Source organism: Monodelphis domestica, chromosome 2 (genome assembly GCF_027887165.1).
Source record: "Monodelphis domestica isolate mMonDom1 chromosome 2, mMonDom1.pri, whole genome shotgun sequence".
Classification (NCBI taxonomy): Eukaryota; Metazoa; Chordata; class Mammalia; order Didelphimorphia; family Didelphidae; genus Monodelphis; species Monodelphis domestica.
In genome coordinates, this window is record NC_077228.1 from 233457543 (window position 1) to 233478456 (window position 20914).

Consider the following 20914-nt stretch of genomic DNA (forward strand, 5'->3'; position numbering starts at 1 on the left):
CTTCATTTGTTTTTTGTCTTAGCAGAGGCCTTTCAAACAAAGACCCAGAAACAGAACCTCTGGGGAAGTCAAGTTCTCCCTGTTACCTTAGTTGAAGGCTGCTTCCTCAGTAAAGGAATTGTATTTTACTAAGAAAAAAAAAATCTGTCATTTGGGAAGAACATTCGCCTAATGGGAATAACAACTTCTCCAGAAAAAGATGTCAATTAGAGTTGTGTAGTTCCATTGGCAGTGACTTAATAACGAGAGTGTGAAGCAAAAGATGGCAAACTCCAAAATAGAAGGTCTAAGGTGTCCAGAGGATGAGAATGCAGAGTGGAAAGGTGGTGCTATTGGGCCAGTGCCCTAGTTGGTACTTCTGTGAGCTGCAGCTCTCCACCAAGAGCACACGTGGTCACCAATGAGAGTACTGTTTGCCGCAGAAAGGAAATAACGGCAAGAAAGAAAAATAGTTTTAATTTAACAGCTACAAAAGGAAGGATAGCTTCTAACAACTGGGAAATAATCAGGCCCTTCTCACATTGCGTTGGCTCACTTTACATCTCCTTTCTATTTTGGTTTTAGGAGCACATGTGCTACACCATCCCTATGTGATAGTTTCTGTCTAATCAAACCTCTTAGCTAGGGATCTAAGTTGGTCAAGGATATATGTTAAGAGCTGTAGGGAAACAACTGTTTCCTCCTAGGAAAAAAAATCCTCACCTTTAGAAAAATGGCAATCCCCAGAGCTATAGGGATAAAGGAAATACCTGCACCCTAAAGTCATCTCAAACACTATTCTATTCTATCTGGCTCACCTTGGCTGCTTCTGACAAGATCTGCATTAGCTCATGTCCTTCCCTTCTTGGCCCTCTGTCAACTTTCCAGGGTGTCTTGAGCAAAACTAATTTATTTCTCTCTCTCCCTTTATTAAGACTGAAAATAAAAAATGTTTTCAGAAGCACACAGTCAAATAATTAATTATTCTAATTTAAAAAAATTTTCACCCTACTGATTTCTGATGTTCCCTAATTTACACAGATACAATAATATTTGAAAATAATTAGGATTAGCATAGGCTTAATTATGTTGCAATGCCGGGTCAAAGTATCATAATTAATGTTCATCCAGGGGTAATTAATTTCTAAAAGCTTTGAAGTCTAATCTTCATTTGTCCTCACTAGTGAAGGCTTTATTTTTGTAGTTTTTGTCTCCTCCCCTGAAATAATTTAAGTTTTATCACAACTCCCTTTCGGTGATGAGAGCTTGCTTGGAAGGGTAGACTATTTTTTTGCAATCACAAATAGAGGAAGTTCTTTAAGAGAAATTTGAAGACAGAGTTGAACTTTCAGGGAAAAAAGAAGAAAATTAGGATGATAATGGCCAACATCATTTCTGAAAATGTTCTGAAAAACAGTTGGATTTGTAATCAGAGGGCTCTAGATTCAAATCCTAGTTCTAACACTTATTGCTTATGTGACCTCAGGAAAGTCATATAAACCTCTTAGAGCCTCACTTTTCTTAGACTATAAAATGAGGGAGCAGAATGAGATGACCTTGAAGGTTTCTTTCAGACTGGATTCTATGATCTATAACTGATGCCCTGACACCTCAAATCTGCAATATTTTAGGATAATAGCTGATACAGTCGCTTTGGCAGTAATGGAATTGGGAAGACCAGGCTTCTAAAAGAATGATGTTCCACCAGCAAAGACAAGTATTTTTTACCTGCACTTTCATCTCTCTATCTGTGTCCCAGATTCGGATAATTCGCACATCTCCTGAGGTCATGAGAAGACCAGTCTCTTGTTCCCAGTCCACCACCATCCCTGCTCCTAAATAGAAACAAAGAGTAAGAAAGCATTATATAGAGAATTCATTCAGCACTGATTCGGAGAATCATAGTGAAAGCAGCTTTGTGAATCTAATTAGAGAATTGGGTGGAACAATTCCAAAAACTTCATGAAACTGGCTAAAACCAAGTTTATTTTCTGAGCTTAGGATCTAGACTCCAAAGAAGGACAAACATACTCTTCTAAGAGATCTGTCTGCAATATAAAAAGAAACCTTGAGTCCTTGCACATATCAACAAGTCATCAAGTATTTATTAAGTGCTTACTATGTTCCAGGCACTGTGTTAAGTGCTGGAAATGGTTTGGGGCAAAAATCCTAAGGGAGACAAAAACAGAATGACTGACAGACTTTTAGGCTTGAGGATGTCTTAGAAGAATTAGACTAGTTTAAGAGATAGGAGACACTTTAACATTTGATGCATCGATGGATCTGAGATCTCATGGATATGGGGCTTTCCCCCAGCAGCATGGACCATGCTCCATTCATGCCTTTTCAGTATATAATCCTTATGTTTGTTTTCTTCCATGAGTCCTTCAATGTGAGTTTATCCAGTTTATCCAGTGGGCTCTTCCTCTAGATTTCTTCTGTTGTATACCATTTATCCCCTCAGTTATCCTTCATGAATGACTTGTTTCCTTTTCTGATCATACATTTTTTGGATAATAATTTTTATACCACTTCTCCTACATAGTATTTTGTTGGTAATATGTTGCATTCTTGTCTTAATCATGTCAGCCTAAACAAAATAACACATAGGTTCTTCATTCTCTCATAGACTGGCTGATTTGGGCACTCAGGATGATATTACTGAGCACTTATCAAATGGACTGTTATGTGTGAATGAAAATTTAAATACTACATATTACTTTTGAAGTATATGATTTCATACAGGGCAATAAATTCTGCCCCTTGATATCCCCAAACTATAAGGGAGTTTGATGAGGTAGTGATTGAATCTATTCTTTTTTAGCTCTCCAGAAAAAACTCTAGAATGGAATTTCAACCTTTGTGAGCAATCAAATGATGGACCAACAAGGATTTATTAAGTGTTGTGTCTACTGTGTCAGATACTGTGTTGGGTGCTGAACATACAAATATTAAAAAATATATATGTATATGTATATCTATATCTATATATTCTTTGTCCTCAAATAACTTATGTTCTAGTAGAGGAATATAATATGATCAAAGATAATAAATGTAGCCAGTTTGCCTAGAGCAGTGATGGTGAACCTTTTAGAGATAGTGCTGTGCCTGCTCCCTCCACCATGTGCCATGCTGCACCCCACCTCCCCCTTACCCCAGATTGGAGAGGGAGGAAATTATTCCATTGTGCTGCTGAATGGAGGAGTAGGTGATGAGAAGTATGTGTGGAGAGGGGGAAGTGAGTGACCCAAACACTTCACTCCCTCCAGCTCTGCCACCTGTAAGCTGCCCACCTTACCCCCTGTGTGTTACCATTGGGCTGCTGGGCAGAGGGGTGGGGATGTGAAAAAATGTTATTAGGCACAGTGGAGCAGTGGAGAGGGGGAAGGAAAGGGGCAACTCTGCCAGAGTCCCTCTGCCTTTCTAGTAAAGAATTGGGGGGCAGTCTAGTGCCCACAGAGAGCTCTCTGTGTGCCATCTTTGGCACACAGGCCATAGTTTACCATCACTGACTTAGGAGGTAGAGCGCATGAGGGGGAGTAATGTATAATCAGTCTAAAAACCCAATGGTTGGTAAGCCAGCTTTAAATGGGCTTTAAAATAATTCTAAATACTATAACAAAAAGACTATATTTTAACCTAATGGCTTCTAACACAAGGTGAGAATAAAAAGAATCTGGACTTGAGTGGCTGCAATGTGAGCAGAGATGTTGAGAAGGTAAAATTGATAAGATGTAGCAACCATTTGGCTATGTCAGAAATTTGTGAGCAGTGTGAAGTGAGGCACTGTGTGCTAGAATGACATCTCATTTCCTTTTGGGAGGGTTTGAAATCATTCTACTGTTTGGTCATTGGGCTCAACTGATAAGTGAAATAGTATATTCTCTATTCTCCCCCTCACTTCAGCATCATACATAAATAACCAATAATAAGTCCCAAAGGATATTTACTTCAGTATGTGTTGCCTAATTGGGCTAAGCCTCATCCAATACATAATCAAGTTCCATACAAATCTAATTGATAAAATCATTTTCTAGGTATGTTTCTAGCTAATTTTCCCTAGAAGGTGTTAAATGGTTTATTTTGAAGGCAGAGTCAATTATCTTTCACTTCTGGTGTAGGGAGGTAGGCTGACCTATATTTGATGCTTTCCTCTTCAGACTTCTTCTACTCTCAAGTTCCTTCATGCGTGAAAATAATTCTTGGCCTAAGAAACTGTAGATAAACTACAAAACATGGCTGCCTAGCAAGTTCTACTATACTGGAGGAAGAAGTTACTTTTTTTTGTTTTTGTTTTTCATGTGCAGGTCTTCAGATGGATAACGCGAAGTCTTCTCAGTACTTCTGGCATGGGATACTAACCACTAAACAGAACTCTTTGTGAAGAACAACTCCCTGACTCCCCACTTTGTCTCAAATGGAGTGTCAAGGTGTGAGTGATGAGCAAGTGGGGTAAGTGTCTTAAGAAGATCAAAGATGATCAGGATTAACTGTTACCTTTTTTTTTTTGGGATTAACTGTAATCTAATAGGCTCCCTAATCTAGGGAGTGAAACATAAAAATCACTGGACGTTTCTATTAATTAAGATAGTTTCCCCCTTTTATTTTTAAAGACTGGGTTTTCCTGTCTTATCCAAGGTAGAAGTGCAGGTCTAAACCCACTATTGGCATGGAACCTTCAACCTGATCCATTTCTGACCTCTCTGCTCCAAGAGGGGAAGGGAAGATTATAAGAATTTATATTACTACCTACCATGTGCCAGGCACTGGGCTTAGTGCTTTACAAATAGTCTCATTCAATCCTGCCAGATAGATGTTATTTTTATCGCCATTTTATAGTTGAGGAAACTGAAGCAAACAGAAGTTAAATGACTTGCCCAAGATCACATAGCTAATAGTTATCCTAGGGTGTATTTGAACTTCCTGATGCTAGGCCCAATGGTGTTCTTTATTATATGTTGCACAATCTAGTTGTCTCTATTAATGTCCAAATTTAGTGTGGACACCTGAATGAATTGTCCCCTGCAACTCATTCAGTAGATTCTCCTGGTGGGATATGGAGTTTTCATTTAGCTAACAGAGAGTGTCTACTATGTGCTAGGAACAAAAAGATAATCTTAGGCAGTGTTAATAGAAACCTAGTCCTGATACCAAAGTAAGATAATAGCCCTACTCTATAGCTATCCAACAATGGAATAGTTTACTCTAGGAAATGGTTTGTTCCCAAGAACTAGACTGGTTCTCTCTGAGGTTGGATGACCTGGACATGTCAGAGATGTGAGAAAAGGAGGCATGGGGGGTGGTAGTGGGTAGGGGAAGGTTGGCCTAGATAACCTCTGAGATTGCTTCTAACAAGCTCCTATACTTTTGATTCACATGTTTTCACTACTAAGTTTATGGTATGGGTAAATTCTTGGTTACAGATTTAGGTAATAAAAAAGCAAAATTGTTTTAACTTATGAAAACTCAGCAGTCCTTTCTGAACCCCCAGGTGAAAACTTTGAATCCTACTAAGGTACAGAATCAATGTTGGGTTTTCAGAGCTCCCTGCTAGGTTCTTAAATAATTAATGTTTTACTGGTTTTGAGTAGCATCAAAGAAATATAAGTGGTAAAGAAGTACTACCACAAGAATCAAGACTGCACTTTGTGTAATCCAGGGACATCAAGGAAGTAGTAAAATAATTTTTATTCATTCATTATCATTATAATGAAAATATTTGATATATCATATCTCATATATTCACAAGAATTATGAAAAAACTGTTCAATATAAAATTTGGAATAAAAGCTGAGAGAACACAAACTGATAATGAACCAGGCAAACTCTTTCTCTTTTTTATTCAGAACTCATAAAGGTGATAGAACCATTAAAAGCTAAAACTATTTGTTAAAATTTAGACAATGGGACTTGGCTACCATTTCCATGGACAATTTAGATCTCTTCATGCTTCTGAATGGAAACTCATTCTTAAGCAGGGTGCTTCCCAGTGGGTATCTTGTCTCACCAACACCTTTTTTGTTTTTTTTTCCCCCTAAAAGCAGGAATACCTTCTATTCTATCTCTGCCCACTGAAATCCTTCAAGATTTCCTTCAAGGCAAATTTGACTTCTTTCTTTAAACCTTCCTAAAACTTAAAAAAAAAAACAAAACCCTTAAAAAACCTTAAAAAAACCTGCCCAAGCCAGAATGAATTCTTATATATCCTAAAAAATTCTAGTATTCTGTGTTTTATTTTATGCCCCCTATTTTGAGTTCAGGTTTTATTTCCTCTATTAGACTGTAAACTTCTTGGGGTCAGGGATTGTCTCTTATTCATCTTTGGATTTGTTGGCTATTAGAGAAGAGCAGAATTATAATCATTCTCCCTGGAGAAACTATGCTTTTATTAATTCAGCCTAAGATTGCATTTGCTTTTTGGACAGCCAAGTCATGTATAACTCATATTGAACTGGAAGACAACCAAGATATCTAAATTGTTTTTTGCCACATTAATTACTAAGTCATATAGGATTTTACATTTATCTGTATTATATTTCATCTTGTTAGCCCATCATCCAAGCCATCAAGATTTTTTTGATCCTGAATCTATAAGCATTCCATCTTTATGCCACCTTAAAATTTACTTAGCATGTCATCAATATCTTCAAACAAGTCACTGAATAACATTGAATAAGATTTATGAAGAAAGAACCATATCGCTATAATGACACTGATCCATTAATAAAAATGACAAGAAAAATAATGAACATTTATACAATGCAGAGCAATGCTGAGGTTTCATCTCACATTCAGATTGGCAAAACTGACATAAAAGGAAAATAACAAATGTTGGAGGGGCTGGAGAAAAACAGGTACATTATAATGTTCACTGTTGGTGGAATTGTGAATTTGTTTGGCCATTCTGGAAAGCAATTTGGAATTATGCCCCTGAAACTACTAAATTGTGTATACTCTTTGACACAGTAATACTACTAGATATATATCCCAAAGAGATCAAAGAAAGAGGGAAAAAGGTAAATATTCTATAAAGTATTTCTTTTGGTAGTGATGAAGAATTCAAGATTACAAGGGGGTATTCATCAGTTAGGAAGTGGCTGAACAAATTATAGTATATAAATGTAACAATATTATTGTGCCATGAGAAATAATGAAAGGGTCAATTCTGTTGAAATATGGAAAGATTTTTTTTTTAAACCCATACCTTCCGTCTTGGAGTCAATACTGTGTATTGGCTCCAAGGCAGAAGAGTGTTAAGGGCTAGGCAATGGGGGTCAAGTGACTTGCCCAGGGTCACAGAGCTGGGAAGTGTCTGAGGTCAGATTTGAACCTATAACCTCCCGTCTCTAGGCCTGGCTCTCAATCCACTGAGCTACTCAGCTGCCCCCGAAATATGGAAAGATTTAAACAAACTGATGAAGCATGAAATGAGAAGAACAAGAAAAATGATTTACAAAATAACAATACCATTGTAAAAACAAAAACTGAAAGTTTTTGGTAAACTCCTAGAAGTGAGGAACCTGAAGGCTATATAAGAAGGAATGAACTCACTCAGGTTGGAAATGGAGAAGGTAGATTGAGCCCTTAAATGGGTGCCATATGCCTAGCCTGGGTGAAATAGGTAGGCCCAATTTAAAAAAACAATGAACAAAAAACCAGAGGACTAATTTCTGAATTCTTCTCCCCATATTTTGTCACTTTGTTGTTCTGATTTCACTAATTATTCTATGATATGTTTTATTTCTCTTCCCAGAGGTATAGGGAAATGAGATTTGTCAATGGAATCTGAGGCCCTGGGTTTGAATTCTACCTTTGATACTCAGGCCTGTGGAACCCTGGGTAAGTTGTCTCTTGGCTTTCCTGGACCTTAGTTCCTTTCATCTGTAAAATGAAGGGGTTGGATGAGTTGGCTTATGAAGTTCCTTCCAGTTTTGCATCTTCCTATGATCTTTCTTCATTTTGCCTATTGATAAAACCACAAAATACTAGAGATTATCTAATTTAATTGTCTCATTTTTAGAAATGTGGAAACATCTTCCTAGAGGTATGTCTCTTCAGGGATTCCATCATCTCTTTCTCTTGTGATTCCCCCCTCCCTCCATTCTTGAAACAAACTCCTCCTCTCAGTTATTTTGATTTTCACTGTTCTTTCCAAGTAGTTCTTAAAAACTTTCTTAGAGATGGCAACATAAAGTTAGAAAAATTGTAAAAAACAAGTAAAAATACCCAGAGATGTACCACTGTGGTTTACTTAAAAGATACTGTTCTTTATCTCTAAGCTGTTGCTCCAATTTATATTGAGAACTTCTAGGACCAGGAATATGTCTTCCTTCTCTCTTACAGATTCCATTGTATACACAGGTGTCAGTCAATCAATAATAGTCATGACAATAGAAGTGATGCTGAATATAGGGAAAATAAAGTATTAGGGTGAATCCAAGCACTTCATTCCCAAGTCTCAAGATTTTATTACCCAATAAAAGTAAGTCAAGAGATGGGAAAAAAGAGGCTTGATTAGCTAGAGATGGTATACTTGGATAGAACTACCTCCTTGCCTATTTTATGAATCTGTGTTGAAGGATGCAAAAGATCAAATTTCAAAACCCTGAATTAAATTTAAGCAGAGAAAAAAATCTTTTAAAAATGTATAACACTTTTCTAGTTCCACAAATTAATTAAGATGGTAGACATTAAGAAAAAAATTGGGTGTGAAAGAAGGCATCCACAAAAAATAAACAGAGGGAAACTTTATGAACATTCAGACTTATCAATATAGCATGTGCAGAAAAGCACAAGAGGATTTTTTTAAAGACTGAAGTCAAGATTCATCCCTCTCTTTCATCTGAGTGTGTATCTAGATTGGTAGGCACCTGGGTTTGCAGATATAAACGGATATCCAGTAGAACCTACTTGGAAAGACGGCTTTATTGCTTCTCAGATGCAAAAGCAAGTACACTTTGATAGTCCACATCAAGAGAATCAACAGTGCAATCATTCTTATCACATATAAAATAGGAAGCAAGGAGTTTGGTAAATTCACCTATGTTTTGTTGGGACTGTTCAAGCAGTCATGTTGCTGAAGTTTGTTTAGGATTCTTACTAATCTTCCTGCTCCAAATGCCAGTGATGGCAAGGCTCAAAGACTAATCTATTGTTTCATTCTGGAGCAAGAAATATTGGGTTTCACAGCTTAGCTTGACAGTTCATTTCTTTATTTTGTGAGTTAAACTGATTATTATTTTGGATTGCCTGGCAACTTAAAATCTGCTGTAGAACAGGAAGCAAGCAGGCTGACAGTGAGGTTGATGATAAGTGCCTCCACAGTGTTTACATCTGTCAACTTGTTTATGACTCATGTGACAAGATAAACCAGGTAGGCCTGAGATGGATACTGTCATTACATCACTGATTAAGTTAGGTGGACAAAGCTCTGTGTGGCAGTTTGAAAGCTCCCTGTTTTCTAGTTAGACTCCTCTATTTGAGGACAATGATTTTTTTCTGGTTTATTCTGCTGTAGTCATCAGAAAAACAGTTGGGGCCTTCATATTTATGTCTGCTGGAAGGTTCAAAGAGGACACACTTTCTAACTAGGGCTACTAGTACCAAGGGAAGAACCACAGGGCACATATCTTCTCCCCTCAGGGGAATAAACTTTGAAAAATAAAAAAATCATAGGTAAGGAGAGACCCACCTTGAAAAAGTGGCCTAGGAGGAACTGTAGTCCCAAAGGGAGCTCAGACTGTGCATAAGGGTAAGCTCATAATTTTTGTAATCTCTAGGCTGGGCCATTGTAATGGTCATCATATGGAGCCCCAGGGTGGCAGGATAAGAGAATAATGCAGAATCTGGTACCTTGTGAATTAAGGATCCTAGCTCCCTTTCTCTTATCCAGCTTAGATGTATACTTTTGCAATGACATAAAAAATACCTATCCATTTATGGACTCTTGCCCTAAAAAGGGCCTTTAAAAAATTGCCAAAGAGGCCATGCCTGTGATGGTGAACTTATGGCACGTGTGCCAAAGATGGCATGCAGAGACCTCTCTATGGGCATGTGTGCCATCACCCACCAGATTTAATTATTAGAAAGGGAATTGGGCGGAGCTGCTCCCTCCCCTCTCTTCACCACACTTCCCCACCCCTCTGTCCAGTAGCCCAATGGGAGGCTTACTCCCATTCTTCCTTCCCTGTTTGGAGTAAGATGGGGTGGGGGTGGGAGGACAGTAGTCTGTAGTAAGTCTGGGGTGGGGGCATAGCATGTGGTCTCTAAAAAGTTTGCCATCACTGGGTTATGTGATACAAAAGGGACAGATTCATTAATTATACTCTGTGCCAATCAGACTACTTCTGAAATATTATAGATAGCTGGTGTGGTAGGTAGAACATTTGACTAGAAGTCAGAAAGACCTAGGTTTTAAACTGACCCTAGACATTTAGTAGTTGTGGGACCATAAAAAAGTCACTTAGACTCCTAATTGGTAAAATAGGAAAAACGACCAACACTTAGTACTTAACTTCAGAGTTGTTATAAGGATCAATGAGATAATGTACACAAAGAATTTTGCCAACTTGGAAGCAATATATGTCAGTTATCAATCCTATTATGAATTGTGCCAGACTCCATGTAAAAGTAATACTGAAACACTTGCGTTTCCAGAGAGAAGTAATTAGTATGATGAAAGATTAGGAAAGCATCAGACGAAATAAAGAAGAGTAAATTTACAACAAAACAAAACTAACATCTTTACAAAGTACCTTCCTCATAATAACTTTCTGAGTTAGGTAGTAGAAATTCAATTATCTCCATTTTACAGGGGAGGAAACTGATGCCATAAGCCATAAGCCCATAATTAAGTAGGAAAGACATAAACTTAGGTCTCCTGATTACCATCTACTATGCCATGCTGCTGCTTAGATGGAAAACCAAAACAAAACAAAAGTGGTTCTATGAATACAAAGGGAAATTTTTGTATTTAGATCATCTAAATTTTTCAGAAACAGATGAATCAGGGCAGGGCAAATTCAAAGGGTATGAGTAAACCAAGCCACTGAATTTTCTGTGTAGCTTCATAGGGAGGAATCAGTACCAATGGAAAGAAGTTATAAGGAGGCCAGCATTTGGTTCAATAAAAAGAAGAATAATCTAATAATGAAAACTGTCCAACAATGGACATGGCTGCCCTATGAGATAGTGAGAACTCAGTTTCCAAAAGGGTACCATCAAAGGTCAAGAACATTTTAGTGGGGATAGTTTGGATTAGAGAATTTTTAATGTTCATTCAAATTTTGAAGTCCTATAGCTATGCTTATATGAAAAACAACTATTACTAAGGAAACTTATTTATTTAGATAGAAGATCTTGCTTTGATTAATGTAAGCAATAACATTTTTTTATACTTTATAGGTCTGAATATTCACAAATTAGACATGGAGCAAAAGGGAGCCAAGCTCTGGCTAATATTTTACATGCTAACATTTTTCATCAAGATTTACAAAAGAAAAGCTACTTACCTTACTGCTCTTCTGCCTTGGAACCAATATACATGATTCTAAGACAGAAGTTAAGGGTTAAAAAAAAAAAGAATAGATGGTCCTTCCTCTCAGGGCTAGATGAAACCACTATCAATCCCACATCTTGAAGTAATTGCTCTTAAAGTATTGTTTGATGCAGTGGCATCAAAGTTGGTAGATGTTAGGCTTATATAACCTTCAACTCATAGCATGATGCCCTTACCTTCCTCTGTCCTGTTTCCATTTAGCTTTGTGTCACTAACACTATTCTCTATGATTATTTTCTGAGCTGTATGTGCTGCCTTCACTAAACATATTTTATGTAAGGTCCATGGATGAAAACATGTAAAAGTATATTCAGACTTGGCATCCTCTACAAAGTATTGTAGAAACCTTTGGTAGGTATGAGAATAGACTTCTGATATAAGTAAAAGCAACGTGTGTTTGAGTTGATAAATAAAATGCTCCAAATTAGTAATAGTAAAAGTAATTCAAAATAAAACAACTTTGAGGTTCAACCAGGGCATGGTTAAATAAATTATGGCATATGAATAGCATATTGCTACCCTATAAGAAATGATGAAAGGGATGGATGAAAAGAAAACTGGGAGCTCAGTGCTTAGGGATAGCAGGTTCTGGGTTTAAATCTGGTCTCAGACATTTCCTAGTTAAATAATCTAGGCAAGTCACTTAACCCCCATTGTCTAGCCCTTATACCACTCTTCTGCCTTGGAACCAATACACGGTATGATTCCAAGATGAAAGATAAAGTTTAAAAAAAAAAAAGAAAAGAAACCCAAGAAGACTTGTATGAACTGATGCAGATTGAAATGAGCAAAGCTAGAAGAACAAGGAATACAATGATTACAATACTGTGAAGAAAAACAAGAATGGAAACTATGATCAATGAAATAAATAACTATGATTCCAGAAGATTGATGATGAATTATGCTTATCACTTCCTTTTAGAGAGGTGATAGATTAGACATACAGAATGTGAAATACACATTTTTAGACATTACCACGGTATAGCTTTATTTAGTTTGACCAAGCTTATTTGCTTCAAGAAAGGCCTCCTCCCTGACCGTTGAAGATTTATAGTATTATTCTGATTATCCCTCTTCCCAGAAGAAGAAAAAACCTGAATGAAACCTTAAAAAAAGTACGTAGAAGATTCTGCAAAGCGAAGTGAACAGAATCAGGAGAATACTTTGTACCATAACAGCAACAATGCAAGAATGAACAATTTTGAAAGACTTAAGAACTCTGATCAAAACAATGATCAACCATGATTCCAGAAGGCTACTGATGAAAAATGCTCTCTACATCCTGACAGAGAAGTGAAGGTCTAAATATATAGAATAAGGCATATGGTTTTAGACATTAGCAAAGTGAGAATTTGTTTTGTTTAACTCTGTATATCTGTTATAAGGATTAAAAAAAACAAACAATCCTTACCTTAGAATCAATACCATGTATTGGTTCCAAGGCAGAAGAGTGGTAAGGGCTAGGCAATGAGGGTTAAGTGACTTGCCCAGGGTCACACAGCTAGGAAGGGTCTGAGGCCAGATTTGAACCAAGGACCTCACATCTCTAGGCCTGGCTTTCAACCCACTGAACTACACAGCTGTCCCCTATAAAGGTTTTAAAAAAAATAGTGGGGTGGAGAGACAAAATAAATGTTCTGTTGATTTTAAAAATTAATTGTGATAAATAATTGTAGAAAATTTAACATATTCTATAGAAAATCATGTAAGAGGGAAAGACATATCTTGGCTAAAATTAAAACTATAACTTACGAACCACGAAGAACATAATGTATACAATTTCCTAAGAAAATGAAAAGTAGAACTATTTCTTTTATCAGTCTCAAATGAAGGTCTGGCACCAAAATCCTTTCTCTACCATCTTAGAAACATATATGTATAGGCATACATGTAAATTTATGTGTGCACATACATACATATCACCAAACAAAAAAAAAAGCAACCACAATCCAATTATATAATCAATAAACAGATACATATTTAAGATTTTTTCTTTTCTTGGTATATGGTCATACAGCATCTGACATTTTGAATTTTATCCTGAAAATTTCAGGATATTCACTGGGTCTTAAAGTATATTAAGAAAATGCAGCCCGGAGATGAACAAACACATTTTGTCATTCATCTCAACCAAATCTTTTTTCTCTTAACTCTCTTTAATGAACACTGCAGTGTATCTCAGGTTTAATTACTGAAATGCTGTGGATTAAGGGATTAATCGACTCATCAGTGATATGTGCAAGGAAACTGAAGGAGAGTGATTAAATGGAAGACTAACAATGTCTATGATTTAAAAAAAACCAGAGGCCTGAAAAGAAAATGATATTGCTTAAGAGTTCTTATTCTTCTATTTGCAGAGTTACACATCATTGTTTCTCTGTTTCTAAGTGAATTACTGTTAACCAAAGTGTTTGGGTTTCACTCCCTTGTTTTCTTTCCTTCTCTTGGGGCAGGGAAGTCAGGGATCCTCTTTACTTTTATCTCAATCTCTGACTCTTCCAAATCAGCAAAGAAGTTCTTTCCTTCTGGGCCCACTTTCAGCAAAAAGATGACCTGTGGTCACAAGCTCTTCTCAGAAGTGTCCTTCTTGAATTTCTCTTTTTCTTTCACTCAGATGCCTTATTAAATGAATTCCATCTTTTCCAATCCATTGATTTGTTTTTAGATGAACTATGCTTGTTTTAATAAAAGGCTGACTTGTATCTGACAGCAAAAGGTCATGCTTTCTTATTTTTGGTTAAGATGGCTTTGTGACTGGTCCAGAGAAGCTCAACTTTCTCACATATATTCTAGTGAAAACTTAGAAAGGATATGAACTGAAGAATGATTAAGAAATCTAGGTAAGGGTACATGCCTGTAATGTCTGCTACTGGAGGTGGGAGAGTTGGGGAAGAGTGGGAATCTGAGGCTGATGGATTACTTAAATCCAAGAACTAACAACATCAGCAACAAAAATAATAATGAAAACATTTATATAGCACTTACTATGTGCTAAGCGCTTAACAAATAAAGCTGATCTGCCATCCACACTAAGTCTGGCACCAGTATGGGGAGTCCTAAGGAGAGGAGAGCCATCCATTAACGCTAATTTGAGGAGGGAAGAACCAGCTTAGAATGGGAACGGAGAAACAAATTTTCCATTATAATTACCAGAGGGATTAGGTTACCATATTTTTAGTCTGGGAAGATAGGGAGATTCATTTAAAAAAATAAACAAAAACAAAACTTAAGAGAAATGACAATATGTGCTTTCATTTAGCCTAGAACTAACCGCACAGTAAAAGATAGCCTGCCTGCAGGTAAAAGGACAGGAGTTCTATCAGAAAAGCCAATGGAAACAAGCTAGAGCCTTATAAATATAGAGAAATAAAGCATTTAAGTAATGCTTAATACATGCCAGGCATGTATTAGACCAGAGATGCTCTAGGACTGTTGGTGAACCTACAGCATGTGTACCAGAGGGGGCTGCTCCCCTCCCCCTTTCTATGTATCCCTGAGGACATTCCTCTCTTTGCCTCCCCTGCGCCCAGCAGTCCAGTGGGAACGCTTCCTCCCTTCCCTGTCTGGAGTAAGATGCTGGGTGTGTGCATGGGAACACATGAGGCCTGAGGGTGCATTTTGGGCACTTGGTCTCTAAAAGGTTCACCATTATTGCACTAGGAGCCCTTGAAGCTTATAAGACTCTGTACTTAGGTTTGAGAGGAAGAAAAAAAGTCATTCACCTTCATTATCTCCATTCCTTTTCCTCTTGATTCTTCATCTCTCATCTCCCTTTGCCTGGCAAATACTTTCTCCTCCTCTTCTCTGCTTTCCAGAATCCCTCACTTCCTTCAAGATAAAGCTCAACCATCACCTTTTTTTTTTAAACCCTTGATTTCTGTTTTAGTATCAATTTTAAGACAGAAAAGCAGTAAAGGCAAGGCAATCAGGGTTAAGTGACTCAAAGGGACTTAGAAACCGGCAACTAGTTGGTCACTCTCATTGTACGCACATAGCTAGGAGCCACCACCATTAAGAATATGATGTCCAGAGACAGCAGTAATCTGTCCAGTTACATTCCAGAGAGCCTAGTATATCATTCCTAATCTATCTGATCTAGGGGATAGCCTGAAGTCTATCAATGTTAAAAGCACACACAATGAGAAATGGAAGTCTATTGCTAGAGCCCAGATAATTAAGAAAAGAAATAATCAGGACTGGTCATCCTTTCCAAAAGCATGGGAAGGAATAGAGGCTGATCCTGGCACAAAGTCCCAAATAAGCAAGTGAGACAAGAGATTTGAGTAAGCAGAAAAAGATATAGAACACTAAGAAGAAATATTATGAGTCAGAGACACTCATGGAAGAAAAAAACAGAATAACAGAGTAACTATACAATAGCTACAAGCAGATACACAGAGGAAAAAAAGGCCTTGGACATAAGGACTACAAAAGTACATAGGAAAAATATAGGAAATATAAAATAGAATTAAAGGCAAAATGATAGCTCTGTATGAAGTAACTGGAAGGAGAATAGATAGTTTAGAATGGAAGATGATAAATATTACCCAAATAACACTGAAAATTAAAATGAACCAAACAGAAATCAATAACTATATGAGATAATGAGAAATGTGTAAAGTAGTTACCATAAGAAATAACTGACATGGATATGTCAAGAAGAGATTTTAAGAATGATTTCATTGATGTCCCTGAAAACTTCCACAAAAAATGAAAACAAAAAGCCTGGATATCATTTTTCAAGAAATCAATTGATTAGAGATATTATTAGAGGACAAAGTAAAAATAGAAAGAATCAATTAGTCATATCCTGAGAGAAACCTCAATATGAAAACTCCCAAGGAATGTGAAACAAGATCTGGAGCTTCCAGGCCAAAGGGGAAAAAATACTATAAGCTACTAGAATAAAAGAAATTAAATACTATAGATAGACAGGATGGTCAGCTCTGGGTATTTCTTTTCTTAATTACCTGAGCTCTATAGTATGGTATAGAACAATTGTCAGAATCACACAAAACTTGTCAGCTACTACTAAAATAGAAGAGGAAATCTTGGACTAAAATTAAGGCCTAAAACCAAGAATAAATTACCCTCTAAAACAGTATAATTCTATAGGTGGAAAAATGAATTTTATTTTATTTTTTTAAAACCCCTACCTTCCATGTTGGAATCAATACTGTGTATTGGTTCCAAGGCAGAAGAGTGGTAAAGGCTAGGCAATGGAGGTAAAGTGACTTGCCCAGGATCACACAGCTGGGAAGTGTCTGAGGCCAGGAAAAAGGAATTTTATTTTATTTTGTTTTTTTCCTTAGTAACACTTTTTAATATACAAGAATCAAAAGTACAGCAGTTTTACAATGTAGGAAAATTTAATACATACTATATAAACAACATATTTACATCAGAAATGACTAGGACAGTGGCATTTTTCACCTATATAAATTAATATTAATTACTGTTTTAGTTAACAGGTCTTAAAAGTTCACAATTTTACAAGAAAGAGAAGTGGTATGTCCCCACACTACTGGGGGCAAATGGACTACAGCCGTCTGGATCATTGGCATGGATTTCCTACCTCGATCATGATAAGATCTCAGAGAGTCAGAAGCTCCCCACATGTACTGGTCACTGGATCAACAATTTTTTTTTAACATTATTTTATTTGGTCATTTGCAAACATTATTCATTGGAGACAAAGATCATTTTCATTTCCTCCCTCCCCCCACACCCCCCTTCTCTCCCCTAGCCGACACACGATTCCACTGGGTATCACATGTGTTCTTGATTCGAACGCATTTCCATGTTGTTGGTATTTGCATTAGAGTGTTCATTTAGAGTCTCTCCTCAGACATGTCCCCTCAACCCCTGTAGTCAAGCAGTTGCTTTTCCTCGGTGTTTTTACTCCCACAGTTTGTCCTCTGCTTGTGGATAGTGTTTTTTCTCCTAGATCACTGCAGACTGTTCAGGGACATTGCATTGACACTAATGGAGAATTCCATTACGTTCGATTGTACCACAGTGTTTCAGTCTCTGTGTACAATGTTTTCCTGGTTCTGCTCCTTTCGCTCTGCATCACTTCCTGGAGGTTGTTCCAGTCTCCATGGAATTCCTCCACTTCATTATTCCCTTGAGCACAATAGTATTCCATCACCAACATATACCACAATTTGTTCAGCCATTCCCCAATTGAAGGGCATCTCTTCATTTTCCAATTTTTGGCCACCACAAAGAGTGTATCTAAGAATATTCTTGTACAAGTCTTTTTTCTTATTATCTCTTTGGGGTACAAAACCAGCAGTGCTATGGCTGGATCAAAGGGCAGACAGTCTTTTATCACCCTTTGGGCATAGTTCCAAATTGCCCTCCAGAATGGTTGGATCAATTCACAACCCCACCAGCAATGAATTAATGTCCCTACTTTGCCACATCCCCTCCAGCATTCATTAATTTCCTTTGCTGTCATGTTAGCCAATCTGCTAGGTGTGAGGTGATACCTCAGAGTTGTTTTGATTTGCATCTCTCTGATTATAAGAGATGTAGAACACTTTTTCCTGTGCTTATTAATGGTTTTGATTTCTATGACTGAGAATTGCCTATTCATGTCCCTTGCCCATTTTTCAATTGGAGAATGGCTTGATTTTTTGTACAATTGATTTAGCTCTTTGTAAATTTGAGTAATTAAATCTTTGTCAGAGGTTTTTATAAAGATTGTTTCCCAATTTGTTGCTTCCCTTCTGATTTTAGTTACATTGCTTTGGTTTGTACAAAAGCTTTTTAAGTTGATGTAGTCAAAATTACTTATTTTACATTTTGTGACTCTTTCTAAGTCTTGCTTGGTTTTAAAGTCTTTCCCTTCCCAAAGGTCTGACATGTATACTATTCTGTTTGGTTTCCTTCTTTATGTTCAAGTCATTCACCCATTTTGAATTTATCTTGGTGTGAGGTGTTGATCCAAACCTAATCTCTCCCACACTGTCTTCCAATTTTCCCAGCAGTTTTTATCGGATAGTGGATTTTTGTCCCAAAAGCTGGGATCTTTGGGTTTATCATATACTGTCTTGCTGAGGTCACTTGCCCCAAGTCTATTCCACGGATCCTCCTTTCTGTCTCTTAGCCAGTACCAAATTGTTTTGATGACCGCTGCTTTATAATATAGTTTGAGATCTGAGACTGCAAGGCCACCTTCCTTTGTATTTTTTTCCCCATTATTTCCCTGGATATCCTTGATCCTTTGTTCTTCCAAATGAACTTTGTTATGTTTTTTTCTAAATCAGCAAAGAAATTTTTTGGAAGTTCAATGGGTATGGCACTAAATAGATAAATAAGTTTGGGTAGGATGTTCATTTTTATTATATTGGCTCGTCCTACCCATGAGCAGTTAATGTTTTTTCTAATTGCTCAAGTCTAATTTTAGTTGTGTGGAGAGTGTTTTGTAGTTGTGTTCATATAGTTCCTGTGTTTGTCTTGGGAGATAGATTCCTAAGTATTTTATTTTGTCTAAGGTGATTTTGAATGGGATTTCACTTTCTAGTTCTTGCTGCTGAGCTGTGTTGGAAATATATAGAAATGCTGATGACTTATGCGGGTTTATTTTGAATCCTGCAACTTTGCTAAAGTTGTTGATTATTTCGACTAGCTTTTTGGTTGAATCTCTAGGATTCTTTAAGTAGACCATCATGCCATCCACAAAAAGCGATAACTTGGTCTCCTCCTTGCCTATTTTAATGCCTTCAATTTCTTTTTCTTCTCTTAACTGCTACTGCCAGTGTTTCTAGTACAATGTTAAATAATAGAGGTGATAATGGGCATCCTTGTTTCACTCCTGATCTTATTGGAAATGCATCTAGTTTATCCCCATTGCAGATGATATTAGCTGATGGGTTTAGATATATACTGTTTATTATTTTTTAGGAACAACCCTTCTATTCCTATGCTTTCTAGTGTTTTTAATAGGAATGGGTGTTGTATTTTATCAAAGGCTTTTTCTGTGTCTATTGAAATAATTATGTGATTTTTGTTGGTTTGCTTGTTGATATGGTCAATTATGTGGATGGTTTTCCTAGTATTGAACCATCCCTGCATCCCTGGTATAAATTCTACTTGATCATGGTGAATGACCCTTCTGATCACTTGCTGGAGTCTTTTTGCTAGTATCCTATTTAAGATTTTTGCATCTATATTTATTAGGGATATTGGTCTATAATTTTCTTTCTGTGTTTTTGACCTGCCTGGTTTTGGAATCAGTACCATGTTTGTGTCATAAAAGGAATTTGGTAGAACTCCGTCTTTGCTTATTATGTCAAAGAGTTTGTATAGTATTGGAATTAGCTGTTCTTTGAATGTTTGATAGAATTCACTTGTGAATCTGTTGGGCCCTGGGGATTTTTTCTTAGGGAGTTCTTTGATAGCCTGTTTGGATTTCATTTTCTGATATGGGATTATTTAAGAATTCTATTTCTTCTTCTGTTAGTCTAGGCAGTTTATATTTTTGTATATATTCGTCCATATCACCTAGATTGGTATATTTATTGCCATATAATTGGGCAAAGTAATTTTTAATGATTGCCTTAATTTCCTCTTTATTGGAGATGATGGCCCTTTTTCATCTTTGATGCTGTTAATTTGCTTTTCTTCTTTCCTTTTTTAAATTAGATTGACCAGTACTTTGTCTATTTTGTTTGTTTTTTCAAAGTACCAGCTTCTAGTCTTATTTATTAGTTTAATAGTTTTATCGCTTTCAATTTTATTAATTTCTCCCCTAATTTTTAGGATCTCTAGTTTGGTTTTCTTCTGGGGGTTTTTAATTTGTTCATTTTCAAGTTTTTTTATTTGGATTTCTAATTCATTGATCTCTGCCCTCCCTAGTTTGTTGATATATGCACTCAGGGATATGAATTTTCCTCTGATTACTGCTTTGGCTGCATCCCATAAAGTTTGAAAGGACATCTCACCATTGTCATTTTCCTCAATGAAATTATTAATTGTTTCTATGATTTGTTCTCTAAATAACCGATTTTGGAGCATCATATTATTTAATTTCCAATTAATTTTTGATTTGGTTCTCCATGTACCCTTACTGATCATTATTTTTATTGCCTTATAATCTGAAAAGGCTGCATTTATTATTTCTGCTTTTCTGCATTTGTATGCCATGTTTCTGTGACCTAGTGTATGATCAATCTTTGAGAATGTGCCATGTGGTGCTGAGAAGGTGTATTCCTTTTTGTCCCTATTTATTTTTCTTCATATGTCTATTAACTCTAATTTTTCTAAGATTTCATTCACTTCTTTTACCTCTTTCTCATTTATTTTTTGGTTTTATTGATCTAAATTTGATAGTGGTTGGTTTAGGTCTCCCACTAATATGGTTTGACTGTC

At 36.6% G+C, this 20914-nt stretch overlaps 1 protein-coding gene across 3 annotated transcripts in view; it reads right to left on the bottom strand.

Annotated features, from left to right (window-relative positions):
* RPTOR (regulatory associated protein of MTOR complex 1) overlaps nt 1-20914 on the bottom strand; it is a 569750-nt gene that overhangs the window by 13248 nt on the left and 535588 nt on the right. For all 3 annotated transcript variants that reach the window (XM_056817367.1, XM_056817369.1, XM_056817370.1), the window contains one exon: nt 1708-1814. In XM_056817367.1, coding sequence (XP_056673345.1) covers nt 1708-1814 — 107 coding nt within the window. The remainder of the gene's footprint in view (nt 1-1707; nt 1815-20914) is intronic.